General features: G+C 33.5%; 1 protein-coding gene across 1 annotated transcript; it reads right to left on the bottom strand.

Annotated features, from left to right (window-relative positions):
• Positions 1 to 1,008: 1,008 nt before the first annotated feature.
• LOC120347346 (SPARC-like) lies at positions 1,009 to 13,665 on the bottom strand. The gene is made up of 9 exons (XM_039417274.2): positions 13,482 to 13,665; positions 12,975 to 13,037; positions 12,540 to 12,624; positions 11,392 to 11,506; positions 10,897 to 11,030; positions 9,743 to 9,876; positions 3,244 to 3,398; positions 2,648 to 2,796; positions 1,009 to 1,889 (listed from the first exon to the last, which is right to left on the bottom strand). The coding sequence occupies exons 1-9, from the start codon at positions 13,542 to 13,544 to the stop codon at positions 1,861 to 1,863; spliced, it is 927 nt and encodes a 308-aa protein (XP_039273208.2). The 5' UTR covers positions 13,545 to 13,665; the 3' UTR covers positions 1,009 to 1,860.
• Between the last annotated feature and the right edge of the window lie 4,658 nt (positions 13,666 to 18,323).

Here is an 18,323-nt window from a genome sequence, read left to right as displayed (position 1 = left end):
GAGAGCGACACCTCTTAATTGTTGCGGCGCATCGCGTCCGTCTGACGCACCAGTCCAGCTGTTGCACAATCGTGTTAGCATGTTTTGTTTATTTGTTATTGTTTCTGCTTAGGTTGTTTTGTAAAGTTGTGCCGCTGTTCTCAATAAACGAGTTCAGTTGTATGCGATTTTTTATGCTGAGTAGATAGCAATTGAGTAACGAAACAGTTATTGCAATATTTACTATTGGTGAAGATTCCAAAAATTTTCGATGGGCTTCTGCCGGTCGATGCCTCGAAAATTACATTCCACAAGCAACAAGACTGTCTGAAAATAAATTGTTGTTTCTTGAACTTGTGCTGTTCGAATGTGTCCGGATAAAAACTAGGACTAACTCACATGCAAAAATTTGGATGACAATAAATTGCTTGCATAAATGAAAACTTGGGAATGCAATAGCTAAAACTTTAGAAAGTTACCTTGATATGTCAATGTAAAATGTCCGAACTCGTTGCCCTTAGCATTACAAGAAGGATCGAGGCTAACGTTAGACTGAAGAAGTATTAGATATTATTAACTCCAATGTATAGTGAGACAGTAATAAAGTTTTTTTAAAATAGGCGAATGTAGGAATGTATCGAAAAAACGTTAGTAACCATCTTAGGTTATGTTGTAAACCATCTTAGTTCTACTAAGTCAAAAAAATAATGTTGTTAAGTGCACACGATCAGGAATATCCACCTGCAGCCAGTGGTGGGATTCAGCCGGTCCGCACCGGTTCTATAGAACCGTCTCACGGAATTTTATGAGATCAGCGAACCGGTTAGCATTACTGGTTACTGTCAATGACTTTTTGTAACAGAACCGGGTGAAAAATATGACTTTTGTGATAGGACCGGCTGGCAAAAAAATAAAATCCCACCACTGCCTACAGCCCACAGGTTGCTTACTAGCAAATAGTATTCAAGATGTTGGCTGTAATGGTAGAAGGGTAATGATACAATGGTATCATAATGGTACAAACTGAGACAACATTAACAAATTTTATTAGGATAAATAGAGTTATGTCGTAGTAAACATGTATTTAAAATGAATATATGCAAACAATTGAGCAAGTCCTAAACTCGATGAAACCAGGAAGAGCGATTTTCAGAATTACTATCTATTTGTTTTTTCAACTTTGAACCATGCGAAGCATGAGTATACAAAATATCGATATCACAATAGTCTCAAGTATTTTCAATATGATATCATGAAAATAGTATGACCAATTTTTACAAATGATGAAACAGTGAATTATGTTTTCTTGAGAATATATCTGTTTTTTGCTTATTAGTTCTTTCGAAGTTGATTAAGATTTGAATAATCTGAATGAGAAATCTTCGTAAAAATATTCGGAATAAAAAACTATTTATCTACAGACAACACCAATCAATAGGATGTAAAAAATAACCTTACCTCAGGTTTAGTAACACATTAGCATTAGACTTAAAAGTGTGAGACTTCTGAATAGATATAAAATATATCATAATTACACAACACTGAACAAAATAAACAATATATATCCAAAACAAACAAAAATACACAAATATAGCATTGTTGCCTATTAGATATAAACAGTGAAGTTATATTTAACTTGCAAACTGGTTTTAAAAAAGTTCATTCATAGAAAATATATTACAATGGATTTTCTTCTTCCAAATGGCAGAAAATTAAACCAGTTGAACAACCTTATATCTAAACATAATGCAAAGCGGTGATTGTTAAGTGAAGAATAATTCCTTTCTATCGATTGGTAGCAAAGGTAAAACAAATGATATGCTGATGAAGGTCGTTGCATGAAATGTTGTGTTGGACGATTTCTACATGCTCTTAGTCTCTTTAAACTATCAACTTCGAATCGATGTCACCTGAAATGGAAAACGTCGGATGTTGATTACGTCAAGGATTACCTATGCATTGGCAGGATTACAACAACCCTTATCGCATTGACTGATTCAAGTCGTCTTCATCTCATTAAAGTGTGGCTGCTTTATTTCAGCTAGCAGTTCGATTTGTTAGGTTTATATATATAGAAAAGGTATAATAAAATCAAAGCGACCCACTTGAGATAAAAGTCTTATGTGATAAAACCCTGTGCATCAATTTTGCTCAACGGTTTCACTCGAATGAGTAACCACATGCACAACCCTCGCACATCTTAACGGAACTTGAATTATGTTCTCACCCCATGAAAATGCTACCCACCTTTGTGCCTGTAGGTTTGTGGAATTATTGAAGGCTAACATCTACCAGTGACTGATTATAAGGTGTGCTTAACCCAGGACTTTGGTATTGACGGAAACATAATAAACGTCAACTTTGGGTTAAATATAATTTCAAGTATACCTCAACTTCGTTGTTAGCAAGATGAGTGGAACAAAGCAACCTTCCATCATCGATCAAAGCTTTAACCTTTTAGAGCCACAATTACAACGACAATACAAACAAATCTGCTAAACTACTTTTCGTTCCTCTAGAACAGACCCGTTGGGTAATTTTATCTGGCCCGCCTGATGCTGCTAAAATCGAACTGAAATCAAATATTGATTTTTGCCCCTGGTTCAAAAACCGTGCCCACCCTGCTCTAGAATCTAGATTCGTATATTTATATTTATCAATAAAATACCTTCTTCTAATCCAAGTGCATGCCCCCATTCTTGCAATGATATTTTCTTGTCTTTATTTTTGTCAGCTCGTTTGAAGAAAGATTTTGTGCAGTGCTCCATTGGAATCAAAGGTGCACGTAATGGCTCCAATTCTCTTTTAGATAATTTCCTTAAAATATGATTTGATAACAAAAAATAAGGAAAACTATGTGATATTTTACCGTCTTATCGCCGAATAAGGATTTGGTTACACATTGGAAAAATGGGGCCATATGTTTTGAAAAACATAAATCTTCATGGCTCAGCTTAGCCTGTAAGTATTTTTTACACCGTAGATGAGGAATTGACATGTCATGTGCGCTTGAATGCCTGGTCCTTAAACAGACACATCATAATAATCTTGCTCATGTAGAATTAGTAAGCGCTGACAAAAAGGTATTCATCTATGATGCAACTGAATTTACAGAAAATTCCAGTAATACCTCGAAAATTATTCGGTTTTGATAGAGGCCAAATAACGTTTGAGAACCCCTACCATAGATATATCCATAACGAGTAGTAAATGATAGGAGTTAAAAGCAAAAGTCGATTAATAAATATTAAGAATTCATCTTACATGTCTTTTGGTTTCTTGTCTAATTCCGCAAATTTCCAGTGAATTGGATATTTATACAACGGATAAAACTTTTTGAATTCCCTTTCAACGATGTCATGAGGTTCAGTTTCTTCAAAATCCTGTAATCGGTCTTTTTCGTAGAAAACTTTACGACCCTGTAATGTGATATTAAATTATTAAAAAAGAGTAATAATTTTCACAAGTATGTGTAACATATTATGGCGTTTTGTTATGGAAGAAAAATGTGTTTCTATGACTCAGATTCAAACCTCTCTTTCCTATTTAGTTCTCAATATCTTTGCAAATGTTATATATAACAACGCAGCTGTATTCCTCAAGGAAAGATTCGACATTCGACATTCGGAAAAGTTTTTGGTGCAGGGGCCAAAAATTTTGCGGGCCATTTAAGTGTGACGTAAATACCTTTTTATCAAGAATATTTGCTGCAGTGATACAAAAGCAAAACTGGAAAACAATAAGCCTCGTGCCCAAACTAAATTTAAACGCAATTTCAACAAATTTCTTGAGTTATATTTTTGCTAAAACATCAAAATTTGGTTTTAGTTTGGTTATGGCATCATCTAGCGGGTCAGATTGAATTACCCAGCGGGCCGGATTTGGCCCGCGGGCCTTAGTTTGCCCATGTCAGTGTTAGACTATATATATATATATATATATTCTGTGCAAGCTAAGGATGGCAGTTTCGACTACCAACGAAAATTTCATTAGCTACTTGCAAACTGAAATCCAAACTCAAATGTGGCACGAAAAATTCGCCAACACTTACGACTTAGCTACATGGAAATCTTAGAGCCATGTAAACCAAGTTACAATGACTGGGTGGAATAATCCAACTTTCATTTAAAATTCACACCTAGGAAAACTTCCCAGATTATCCTTCGCCTAAAATATTTCACAGCAGCTCTCGACAATTGTTTTATTCATTAGCTAAAACAATAATCAATATTTGCCGATTCTAAAATGCACTCACATATAGGCATTGTTTTCATAAAGGCGAACTTATTAGTTTATAAATTTTCCCGGATTATTACGTATTTACGCTTGAAATAATTTCAATCCGTTGTGGTCAGGGTAAAGGTGTTGTTTGACGTAGGTATGAACACCAATAGTTTGATCGTGGGATATAACGCAGCAGTCACACTGTACAACTCCAGTAATAACTGTTTTATGTTTTTTAGCCCGTTATTAGAATGATTGTTTTAGTAGAATGAAGCAAGCGCATTTTAGAATCATTTCCATATCAATTTTTAAAATTAAATTTTTGTTGAGGCTACCTTCTGATTTTTGTTTTAAATCTTTGGATCAGTTTGGTATTTGCAACAGCTTTCATCTGGCTTAAACTAATCTAGGGTTGGGATTCATGCTTTGCTTTCAAATTTTGAAAATTGACGATTCGTGCTAACTGGGGCGTAACAATAAAAACATCAGGCTATAACGTGATTCACTATTTACCCAAAGTCTATTTTCAATATATTTTGTTTAATCCTAGCAAATAGACAAGCTTTCACCGGCATACGTGTCAACTTTGAAAAACCTAAATACGAATCAATAATAGTTCAATATGATAAGGAATTCACACCGAAAAATTCAAAACCAGCTGTATTCGTTAGACTCCATCCAAACCTGACTACTTTAAATGACTTTACAAATATATACCTTCCTCTCAAATGCGACCAAGGAGGGGGTTAAGGCTTCGAAGCAATGCTTGTATTTTTCCAACCCCTTCGTTGTGAAATAAAGCTCGACTCCTACCGCAAAGCCACGGTCGAATTCGCTTAGTTTACCAGCATATTATTTATTGATAATACTTGATGAGATGCGGTGCAAAATAAATACTAAATTACTTAGCTTCAGATGAAGTGGTCGAATGGATTAAATAGAGATAAGTCAGATTTGCAAACAGAAGTGAAAGATATGAGATCGATGACTAATAGATCGATGTCTAGTAAAATGTACCTGCAGATGTACCTCTTGCTTGAAACGACGTGCTTACTTTATGTAGCATAATAAGTATTGGTCAATATTCCATAGATAGTTTCGGAATCAGAAGTCTATGAAAATTCCAGAACACATCACAGTGACTCGAAATATTGTGAAATGCAGGTACTCACAAACGCGACATTCTGCTGGGACTTCAAATAGGCGAAAGTATGTTCTGCTTTCTGAACCATATATGGGCCCTTAGACATACATATAAATCTGTTACCACACAACCATTTGTCCTTTTATAAAATATTTCATGGTGTATGATAGACATGGTGTATATTAAACTGTGGGTTATATCACTGGTCCGAACAAGGATTGTTATCACGACACAGTATTCCTACTTAGAAAAGCCGCACTTAAAACCAAGATAACGAGCGGTTTCCTGTGTAACTGGGTTATGATATATACATTCGCCGTATTAAATCCGTCAAGTAAATTGATCATGTAGCAGGCTTATTTAAAGAAATAGACCGCTTGTTACATTTGGAAAAGTAGAATTTTTAATTTATGTCACACAGCTTTAGTACATACATGTCCTTCATTCACTGTTTCTAAACTAATCGCCCGTTTATCTGCGGTAAAGAAACGTTTAAAGTGGACACCGTCCGTTATGTCGTCAGCACGGGTGGTTGTTTTACCTTGTTAAAATGGTAATCCTGAATCGTCGGGTAAGTTTCTGATAGAATTTGAATTTACGAGTGTCAGATTACCTTGAAATGTTAATGTGGGTGCGGACAGTTTATTATCGAATTATTTGGCCATTTTTGTCGTTACGCCAAGGCGTGTATGTAATAAGCGAGCGATGCCAAACCTCCAGTAGACCAAGAAATACATAAACTATTATGTCATAATAGACATCGCCCTAGTTCAATCTTAATTTTAAAATCGTTGTTTATATTATGTAGGAATAATAAGTTTTATCAAGTTACTTTTGCTTTTTAAGGCAGGATGGGAAAATAAATGAAAATCAAAGCGATAAGCAGTTATTTTTATGTTTCATGAAAATGGCTAGCACAGCTATACATGCAAAATGCACGCAAAGTTTCATTTAATTAGGATGAAGAATTATCCCGAAAATGCTTAATTGTTAATAAAAACGGCGCGTAATACATATTTTAAAAATCGGGCGTAAATTAGGAATTCTAAACAAATACATTCCTGTTTACATTTCCACGACGAATATCGCGCTCATCGGGGAAACCAAGTCAAAGCAATTAATTATCACTGGTAAAGTATTAGTAATTTTACGTGTATTTTACATGTGAAATCTGTTCAGTATTACGTATCGTCTTATTCCCGGAATGATTTTTACTATTTACTGAAATTTCACAACAAAATTACTGGCATTTACAGAATAAAATACCTGTTTTTTTTCAAGCTTTCTGGTGCCGGGTCAAATGTCATTACATGTATTTACGTTGGTCTCCGCGTGTTGACATTTTCATGTCATATAAATGCTTGGATGCCACAGATTGATGTCGTACATTGTACTTGTAACGTAATGTCACTTTTTTTCTTCTACTTTATTTTCAAGCAATCTAAAGTTGCGTCGATTGGCGGTATTGTGAAATCTTTTTAGATAGAGTTAAATTACCGGTATGTCGTATATTGGATTTCCCATCCCCTTCTTGTCACTCCCGGCCAGTTGGTTAGTTTACTATTTATACTCTTTTTATCAATGAATCACGCTTGGTTGGTAAATTTTCGAAATACATTTTCATAGTTTAGTTAAGAGAAAAGTCATGTCGTCTGGAATTGACAAAAGCGAATTATCTGATTTTGACCAAATTTCTCTTTGATCGGCAACAATTTGCTCTCAATAATAAGTACCTTCCTTGAAGTCGTTTGATGGTTGAATGATAGTAGACAATTGTTCACTTATATCGAGTTACCTATTATGAAGGATTTTGGTTTGTCGGTATAAAACAAACTATTGGTATGATCTAGAGGTCGGAGCACTTGAGATATAACCAATTTTAGATGCTCAGTTTTATTTGATTTTAGTAAACTACAAATAATATTATACAGCAAATCTTTTTCTCCTCACCAAAATATTAAGTATACCTTATATTTGATTCAACATTTAATTATATTTTTATTGTTATTGTATAGTTTAAATTTGTGGAATGGATCAATTTCATTAAACTATCATGTGGCAGATCGAACTTAATTGTGCATTTTACCACATTTGACTACTATTAGATAAATTTTAGATTTAGGTTTGTATTGCATATGAAAAACGTTACTGCATTTGCAGAACTTACTAATACTTTTTATTTTGCAGTACCCATTAAATTCTGATTTAAAAATGGGAAACACAATATTTATTCGAGATTATTGATAATTTCAGTACATTAATTAACAATTTAGCCCAGCTAGAAACTCTGATACAAACTACAATTTCATGAAATCACGATTCATAACAAAACTACTCTTATTTCATCGCTAATCTCAGACTCAAATTTCACAAATTATTGCGATTTTTTTTATTACTGTAAGGTGTAAGCTGATAAAACAAACAATTCAATTTCAGCACGTATAACGTTGACATCCGTTCAAAGCGTTCACGCTTCAACCTGTTGCCCACAATTGCTAGAGATCAACTGATAATTAGGTTAATATTTGAGAAAACATAAAACGAGTGAAATAATCTGAGGTCAGAGGTCGTCTAATGGGCTCCAAAATCGTTTATCAATTCTCGACCACTTTGACATGGCGAATATTTCATCCGTAATAAAACTCGTTTTGACGTCGATTGAAGTGATGTTTTGACAACCCCGATCGATTTTTAGCAATTACTCTGTTAGCAATCTGACATTGACTTTCGAAAATTTCATTTGAAAAATGAAAATTATTACGATCATATTACCTGACATGTTTATTTTACTATCAGCCATTGCATATATTATATAAATCTTCTGATACCAAAATTTATCAGATTTTAGGAAAAGTAAAACATTTACTTTTTCGGTTTTAAGCACAATTTTTTTGCGTTTTCTTCAAATTTATATTACCTCAAGAATGCAATCAATACCCACATTAAGAAAAACCACCGTAACTGAATATAAGAAAACACACCTGTGATTGAAATTCGCAAAGATAAATGACGTCACTTGTCGTCAAGATAAACACTTTAAAAATATGTTATCTGTTTCATGATTTCATGCATGATCCAGAGACACTGCGCATCTCCGCAGCGTTCTGCTTTTTTATGGACGATGCTTGGCAAATAAAATTCAGATTTGTCTTATTTTAAATCGAAATCGAATATAGATTGAAATTCGCTTAAATGATATAACTAAAAAAGTGCATCCCACGCATAAATTTCCAAACCGAAAAACGATTTTTATACGGCTTAGTGTGATTCAGTTATTGCTCAGTCTTTGCGATTATAACTTAATTTTCACAAACGTTTTGTATTGGAATATTGCATGCACAGTGGAAACCAAAACGTTTGCAACAGATGAATGACACGCATATAGGAACCTATATTTTATGACACTGTAATAGTATAGGAAATATACTTTACGTATTTAGTCCATTAGACCAAGTTTGGAACTAATTTTGTAAAGAAAAATAACAAAATTATTAGGTTACATTAAATACCATTACGCATTACCACTATATTTTTTCACTGGATGTGCTCCAGAAAATGCATATTGACATAAAATTACTATTTACTACAATAAAGCAAGGTGAACTATTTTTCCATCATGTCTTGTTTTTAAATACTACATTTCAAACATTTAAATACATTTAAATACTACATTTAAAACACATCACAGGTGAATTTAATATTTAGTGTTGACATTTTTCATCAGAATGCAACTAAAACAAATCTGTACGTACGATAACATAGTATGGACGACGCCACAGATGAGCAGTGGATTAGTCTTTCGGCTCATACATAAACATGACACAGATTTATTCGGAAATCCAAGGTTCATTAGTATTCACCGAGCGAAAGTCTTGTAGTCATGACTTAGTAAATATACGAGTGAAAACGTGATCGCATACGTAGGTGTATACTTGAAATCGCCACGCTATGTTGACAAAATAATATTTAAATAACGTCATAACTTTCATCTTTACGGGTCAAAAACCCGGTTTATAATAAAAAAAAATTGACTGACAATGTATCTTACAACTTCAGTTTGAATTAAATGCATCTTCAAAATCTATTAGGTATCAATGTTTGTTTAGTTATCAGTAGATAAGACATTTTACCAAAAGTTTATTTAGCTTTGTTTCTTGAAAGTCCAATAGGATTCGAATATTCGACTGTGTTTACCTAAGCTGTAAACCAATGTAACGATTATCAGAGATGCTGTTCTTGCAATACTTTGCAACTTCACTAGCGTGTTACAGTTAATTATCTGTCAATTGATATTTGACAGATAATAAAAGAGAAAAACACTCTACATTGAATAATATAGTTTTATTATTATTATTATTATATATTTTTAGTTTTATAGTATTGCGTATGACTCACATGATATCTCTGCTTCGGACTTAGTCCACCTTCTTCCTCCGGAGTGTCGTACATTTCTAAAAATACGTTTTTCAACCAAGATCTCATTCGTGTGGGATATTCCTTCATTTCAGATTTTTTGCATGACGTGAGCACTGTAAAAACGAAAAATCAAGTGTAAAGATATCGACTAATAGCTGACAGTTCCTCAATAATCTTTTAAACTTGGATATACACGAATTCACCTTTTCACTAAGTCGTTTTTTCGTAAGAATATCGTGTGAAACCATGTCCTTATCCGGTTTCCGATACTCATTACATGTGTAATCGTCATGACATGAGTTTAAAAGTGTCACATGCTACATGTCGGGAAAAGAGAGATCAAATCTGACATTTACCTCAGCAGATATCACCATTTGACTGAAGTCATACGTCACCACTATTTTCACAATATCTCTTAAGAACGTATAATTAAATGGCGGTTTCTCAATATATCACTTTAATTTATTCGTTTAATTGCTTTTGAAATGTGGAAACTCTTAGATTATAATCGATTTCATTGAAAATTAAAGGCCAGTTCAAAATAAAGTGGATTGAAAGCTGTAATTAGAAGGAAATTAGTCGTTCATCTCTCGACACCAAGTATAGAGTATTCTGAGACATGTTTCTTGCGGGAAAATTTATCTGTAGCTGATAATTTGCGAAAACAATCGGAAATCGAAACTGTATACAGCTTTGATATACTACACGGATTTGGAAGGTAATATTTAAAAACTTCGTGTCAGTATTAAATGTCGTCATCTCCTTGTAAAGGTATTGCGCTGTGTGCTAAATAGCCTAATTGAAATTGGAGATTGACCCATTCCAACGAATATTCATATTTTAACAACCATACGCATTAATAACTAATATGTCCAATGTATCGACCACCAAGATTTTCACAATTCGAGAGTGCGTCAAGTCTTCAACTTCATCACAATATCAAGAATTCCCAATCTCAATTATTTTGTAAGGTCATGTCTTGGCACAGGCCTACAAGAAGCTAAGAAATCGTAAAAGCTCACTGTCAGTTGTGAGAAGAGTAAACGCGTTAATCTTAAAATTATTTGCTCATCGATGGTTATAAAATAGATAAATAAGTTTGCGTTCACTGATATGTACAGAAATTGACTTACTTTTACATTCTCCCAGATAATTGACTTTTAACTTTCTTAAAGTCTTCTTAATATTTCTATCATTACTTCCAAGGCATTTCAAACGACGTAAAACACATTCACTTTCATATGTTTTGTTGTCGGTTCCACAGACCCTAAATATAAAAAAAATATTTATATTTTTGTTTGGTAGAAAAGAATTCCTATCAAAAAGATTGCAAATGGTTTACCCTATTGATTTGAACAAGCCAAATTTCTGAATACTAATATAGTTTTGATTTGACGGTTTTCACAAGTCCAAGTAAGCACAGTTTATGAAACACTAAAATTTGCATTTAATCGACATTTTGCTCTCAGGAAACGTTAAATCGAAGTACTCCTTTATATTCTTTCGTTTTCAACTTATCATCAAATTTCTATTCTAAAGGATTATTGTGATTTTATATCGTAGTTGCCTCGATATAGCCATTACTCTGCTCAATAATTTCTTGCTAAACAATTGGATTTTTAACTCACTTGTCGTCAATCGTAACCATAGTCGAACATTCTTGAATACAAACACATTTTGGAGAGTTGTTTTTGTCCAATGAACACTCTTTACCTTTTTTGCATCTTACTTTGGCACACGGGTCTGAAAATACACAATGATGCAATGTTGAAAATAAAAACCAAATAGACCAATAATGGGAACTTATAATATTAGAAACAGGTTTCGGGATTGATTGATATATTGTTAAACTGTTTATGAATATTGTAATGTAACATAAATAAGATTGCATTAAGAAGGGAAAATCTAATGTTCAGAAGGTAAGTTTATTGCAAGCGAGACGTACTAAAATTAACTTTTATCAGAAATTTTGCAATGCTTCAATGAGGCTTAAAATATGAAAAATTTTAATTCAATAAACACCATTTTCATACCAACATACCAAAGTTTTGTAGTCGGCGAATAGCATGAAAGGAATTAGGAGGTTACGCTTAGTTCAAATATGTTGGATAATATAGTTCGTGATCGCGCGCGAGGAATCGAAGTTTTTATCAGTATTTTGTAAACAGTATAAATGCAATTTTACTTCTAACGGTACTGTTAACCAGTTTCATCAGTCTATGATACATGAAGGGAGTATTTAACACTATTCATATGTTTAATTACATATTACACATACCTCCAAAATACCATATAAACATATTCATTACCAGAATATGGTTGGCGACGCATTTACAGATTAGATTTCAACAACTGTATTACAGACTGAAATTAAACTCCAATATTCTGGGTATAATGAAATGGCCCAACAGCATATTCTTTGATTTGCGTCGAAATGACTTCACCATGCAAGAGTACCCAAGATTATGTTTATATGGCACATGGTTATGACAGCCTTACAATGAACTTTGACGGATGGAAAGCTTGTTCTTTGTCGTTCTATTCTAGGAATTCATCCATCTATGAGCATTACATAAATTAGCGGTACGGTACTGATGATCAAATATTTCGTAAACTAACTTATATGTTTCGAATTTCTAAATGTTAAATTCTGAGCAACTAGGAGATTGTTAACAACTTCAAGTATGTGTATCCAAGCTCAAAGCCACATACCAACAGTGGCATGCCGTGGCCGGGTTACGCTAAGTAACAAGGTAAATAGTATTTCCTTTCATACTTTTCAATAACGGTGTTCCGTCCCTATTGACTCGATTTTCTCTTCGGTCATCGGCTTCTTTAATTTTCGATGATCGATTGTTTTTCTGTCAAGGAAATTCAATATTTAACATAAATTGTCGATCTGTTTTTATTTCTATGATCGATATCATCTTGTCTCAATTTCTTGATCAAACACTTTAACTTTGTTTTTGTATTTTGTTCCATTGGGCGAGATCCGGATTGGCCTTCAAACACGCCTAACAGTAGTGTATCAAATTGAAGATTTGTAAAAAGGTTGGTCATATATGAGGGAATATTTTATAATATTTGTTTGAAGTGATATATACCAATATTATTATGCTCAAATTCATTCAGTTAATAACTAGATGAATCGTATTGGATGGTATAATCGTTCGACTCATGTCATGAATTTATTTGAATAAAAATTACTTGCCTCTTCTAGATGAGCTCTGACGTGACGCTCTCTGTCGGATTCATGATCCCCACTATTTCGTTTCTGAGAATGAGACATATCAAAATAACTGACTATTTTGGAAAGAAACGCCCTAACAATGTATTCATAAAATTTATTGCTTTAATCTAGCGATTACGTTAGAATGTAAAGATTGAATAGTAACTTGCAAACATGGGGCATTCTGAAACAATAACCTTAAGGCTACAGATCTGTATACATTATATTTATTAATCAAAATACGTAAACTGAATCTAATTAACAACTGCAAAAATGCGCAGATTGCGGTGTGATTGTTTGCCGGAACGGCGTTTCACTATTTCAGATTTATTGTGACAAACTTGATCTAAAGATTTACTATCTTATGCTCTCCATTTAATCTATATAGTTGTGTAATTCTTATGTGCTCCATTTCAAATGAGCCACTCCCGCCTTGTCACGTTAGAAATTCGCTGATGCAATATTTCGGAAAAACAAAATAAAACTCACCGCAGACACGATGGCAAAACAGAATATTACGATCAGGAGAAATATCCATCGTCTCATCTCCATATCCTTTACCTTGCCTCTTATTCTAAAACCAGCTGTTGATGACTTTCAAATAATATAACCATAAACTTAAATTTAACTTTATGAAATAATATATTGTGCTCTTTAGAGCAGAAAAAGAAAATATATTACGCAAATGTAATTGAGGGCATATGGAAGCACATATCCTACATGGAAGCACAGTATCCATATATTCAAAATGCTACTGATACTGTATCATCCTTATTACTTACTATAAACTTTAAGTTACTACATGCTTGAGACTGCTTATAGGTTGTAGTCGTCAGTAAGATTAAAATTCCTGCTGTAAATGTTTAAACGATTACTCACTCCCATCCTTATACAGTACCTGGTCAACGACACAAAGACCGAACTGTTTCTGTAACAGTGTTTGGACCATCTGACCTGCTAATCCCAGATGTTATTAGGTTTGACCATAAACTTTTATGTTCTATATATTTATATTACCTTTACCTCTTAAAGTTACGAAAAAAAAACGAAATAGATTAGTCGCACACTCGCCTGAAGGAACTGTTATTTTTATGACACTGTCGAGACTATCTACATTGAATCTGTATAATATCATCTTCACTTAAATTGATTAAACTTTATTACGGCAGAACGACGGCGAGATCCGTCGACTATAAGACGCGAATGGAACTGAATATACTTCGCCTACGTAATGTTTACTCGCCGCCTTCGAGACATTGGTTGACCGCGGCGCAGTCCTTTTTTGAGCAATTTACGATGATAGAGCGATATTTGCTAAGCCTTTTACCGCCAGCGTATATTCAGTTCGATTTTATCGAAGCTACGCTAAGTAGGTGTTGTCATGCATTAGGAATATTGATCACAGTGGAAAATGAATAAAAATGGTTGGAATGCATGCTGACCACCCATTTGCAGATAACAATCCATTGCTTGAAACACGAAGTAAAATCGTTTTAGTTACGTATTTCCATGCGTGGTACCTTTATTGATAGCACTTTCTCTCAATGGACAACACTCTACACTTATGGCCATATACATTTATAGCCAACAACCGGTTCATGGATGGGAATTGAATGTGCTTATTAATATTTTCTTTCGTTCTAAAAGGAGGTAGGTATTTGGGACAACCCACAGCCTTGGTTTATTATGTCTATAGCATGTATTATTTGTAAATGGATGTGATGTTACCATATATTGCTATTTCGTAGATTGTCTCCGACTTGCAAGTTATCCGTTCACCCTTCAGCTTCAACGCCCACGTAAATGAAGATGCGTTAAAAATCTCTATATGTTTTTATTCGTAAATTTCCACAACACACAGAATATAAATCTTATAACATTTATCCAGACTAGCTTAGAATGGTTTACATCGTCTTCCATCTCCCTATCGAAAGATATCGGAGTCGTATTTATACGTCCATCATAAATCTTATTAAATGCTGTAAACGTGAGCTCGTGATTCACGTTATAAACAGAAATTCCTATTATCTCAACAAGGGTAATTAGGTACATCGTACGGATGTGAACTTAGAGATAAATATTTCAATCAGTGCCAAAGGTCTTGAGAATATTAATTTTAATTTGATAATGACTGGGTGGAACATGTAATGTTCCTAAAACTGGTGTAATTTGATTCCTACGAAAGTCTTTGTTCGAATTTTGGGAAAAATTAACTTTGTCATGATGATTTCAACATGAAATGGGGTACATTTGGGGGTTAGTTGCTATATTATCTCCCCATCTTACTAACTGGAAGTTTAAAGATTTGGCAACTCTAATAAATTGAAAATATATAGAAAAATACAATACACAATGCTAAAATTAATGATATAGGTCAAAAAAAATATTTAAATGTATATGATCTATAATGAGACACGACATTGAAATAAAGAAGAGTTTATAGAAAGAGTAAAGGTTGTAAAGTAGAATTACAGAAGGATGGCGTATTTTTATTTTAAAAATTTTGGTTTGGTCGGTTAAAACATATTTTCAATTTAATGTATTTCGCTAAGTTAAAATACTTATACTCGCTTAATCGCATTGTTACGATTTTGTAGACCTAGTTGGTCAATATATGCTTGTCCCATGTCGGGAAGAAAAAACGCATTTTTAAGTTTATGCCATCTCAGGGCTTTTTTGAAAAAATAACGCTTTTGATACAATTTTTGTTTAACGAGCTTATTATTTCACCGTTCTATATGACGGCTTTGTAAATAATTAAAAGTATGACTCGCTCGAATCTACTTTTAGAAAGCATTTTAATAATAACGAAATCTATTCAATCGAAAAGGAATGCTAACCACAAATATTCAATAATATAAATCTCTTTAAAGGTATTTGAAATTAGAATATTCAAAGTTTTACCATTAATTAATTTATAAAAATTGAAAGCCGAATGAAACGCCATGTATATATAAGAAGAAAAAAAAGTACTTTACCTTAGTATTAGTGGAAGAATGAAAAATGTCTGTCTCAATGAGAAGAAAAACCTGCAAATCATGAAACAAATTGTAGGATGACATGCTCCTGATCTGTATATCCATTAGGTAAGCGCGACAATTTCTCTATTGTTCGGAATAGAGCGCGTGATTTACCGTAAAACAGTCCATATAGTTCATTGTTTTCAACAGTTTGTTTTTGATTAGGTTTTTCATCTCGAACATATATCATTTTCTAAAAAAGTTCATTTCGATCGATGTTCAATACAGTCCATATTCATGATTTTAACGTTTCCAGAGTCCGTTACCATAGTTCAACTGTTTTCAATTGAGATTATTGTCTTTTCATAATGTTTCTGATTATATCGGCTTGTCAACAATTTGCTACTTCAATCGTTGTTCCAGGCAATTTGAATCTCCCCGACGTTCGTAAGTTGGTCGAATTTGATTTTTGCACGTTTTGTAGAGACGGTTTCTCGGCAATTGTTGAAAGCTTTCGCTTGGTCAGCTTTTTGGTTGATTCCGTCAAATTGTTGCCTGTCCTGATTGTTGCCCGTTGATCTGGTCCGTTTCAGAAGGTTAATTCAAGTCGGTTTTGTCACCATTTATGGCATATATATTTGGTAAATGAATGTGATGTTACCATATATTGCTATTTCGTAGATTGTCTCCGACTTGCAAGTTACCCGTTCACCCTTCAGCTTCAACGCCCACGTAAATGAAGATGCGTTAAAAATCTCTATATGTTTTTATTCGTAAATTTCCACAACACACAGAATATAAATCTTATAACATTTATCCAGACTAGCTTAGAATGGTTTACATCGTCTTCCATCTCCCTATCGAAAGATATCGGAGTCGTATTTATACGTCCATCATAAATCTTATTAAATGCTGTAAACGTGAGCTCGTGATTCACGTTATAAACAGAAATTCCTATTATCTCAACAAGGGTAATTAGGTACATCGTACGGATGTGAACTTAGAGATAAATATTTCAATCAGTGCCAAAGGTCTTGAGAATATTAATTTTAATTTGATAATGACTGGGTGGAACATGTAATGTTCCTAAAACTGGTGTAATTTGATTCCTACGAAAGTCTTTGTTCGAATTTTGGGAAAAATTAACTTTGTCATGATGATTTCAACATGAAATGGGGTACATTTGGGGGTTAGTTGCTATATGTCTACAATTTGATTTCTAAGAATATAATACACACAATACAATATATAGAAAATCAACCATGCCTCAAAATATGGCATCGTTGCTCGTCCGCACTATTTCAATTTAATTGGTATATTGATAGGATGCCATGTATAGTATGAGAATAGCAGTTAACGATTTGCTTCTAATTTTTTATACTTTATAGGTAAACGTATTTCAACATCTGGTTCCATTCAGCAAACATGCATAATCCCTACTAATTTTTTCCAGTATTTTAGGCGGCACGTTAGAGTCAATTGTGATAAATTGGAATTCCAAAGCTCAACCAGACAAAACATCTCGACCACATGCGACAAATCTTGATTTATCAGCATATAATGATGCTACGGTACGGTGGTGGTCTCTGTAACTAAATATAAATGTTTAAGATGGAGTGATAATCTTCCCTTCTGCACACCTAACAGACAATGTAAAGTAGCAGTTAATTTACTTTCTCCCTTCCAATAACTATACATAAATACATTCAAAGACGACAATCATTTTATTCAAAAATAACTTATACGAGTCATGTTTTTCCTAAAGCTTGGTTATATATATGTGTGGATCCTTTTCAATAATTGTTTGAAGTTATAAATAACGATATCATAATGTTTAACCTATTTTGTTAATAACCAGATGAGTAGAAAACCTAATAAACAAAGCAAAAATATCTAACGCCCTTACGTGGTTGTACAAAATATTGGCAACTTCGGGTTTGTTTAAACACTAAGTTTACATCAGAACCTTAGCTAGAATCATAGAGTTCTCTGCAAGACGCCATATATATTTATTTAACACAGGGTTTATCAAAAAGTTTCTCATTTTTTTTTCACATGAAAATTGTACTCCAAAATCTCATCTAATTATTTGTTATTACTTAACGCTTTATAATTAATATTTCAACAATGTCCAAATTGCGAAATGACAACCTGAATTGTCTGTGTCTTGAATCTGACATCTAATACACTGCAGGGTATGCGAAACCAACATCGCAGCAAAATCGACTCGCAGAATGCTTGTATAAGAAATTACATTCATTTTTTTCCAACTCAAGGTTGGAGATTGTGGAAACCCAGCATACTTGTAGTCCATGTCGTAAAATCATTTGAATTACTCAATGTCATCAAAACACAGTATTTTCGAGCATCG

Source organism: Styela clava, chromosome 11 (assembly GCF_964204865.1).
Source record: "Styela clava chromosome 11, kaStyClav1.hap1.2, whole genome shotgun sequence".
NCBI lineage: Eukaryota > Metazoa > Chordata > Ascidiacea > Stolidobranchia > Styelidae > Styela > Styela clava.
This window is presented reverse-complemented; position numbering and strand designations above follow the sequence as displayed.

Excerpts from the sequence above, each read along its gene's own strand:
- LOC120347346 (XM_039417274.2), bottom strand. The coding sequence starts at position 13,544 with ATGGAGATGAGACGATGGATATTTCTCCTGATCGTAATATTCTGTTTT. Across the intron at positions 11,031-11,391 it reads ATGGTTACGATTGACGACAA|GGTCTGTGGAACCGACAACA; the intron begins GTGAGTTAAAAA and ends TTTTATATTTAG. Across the intron at positions 9,877-10,896 it reads TTATCTGGGAGAATGTAAAA|TGCTCACGTCATGCAAAAAA; the intron begins GTAAGTCAATTT and ends TCGTTTTTACAG.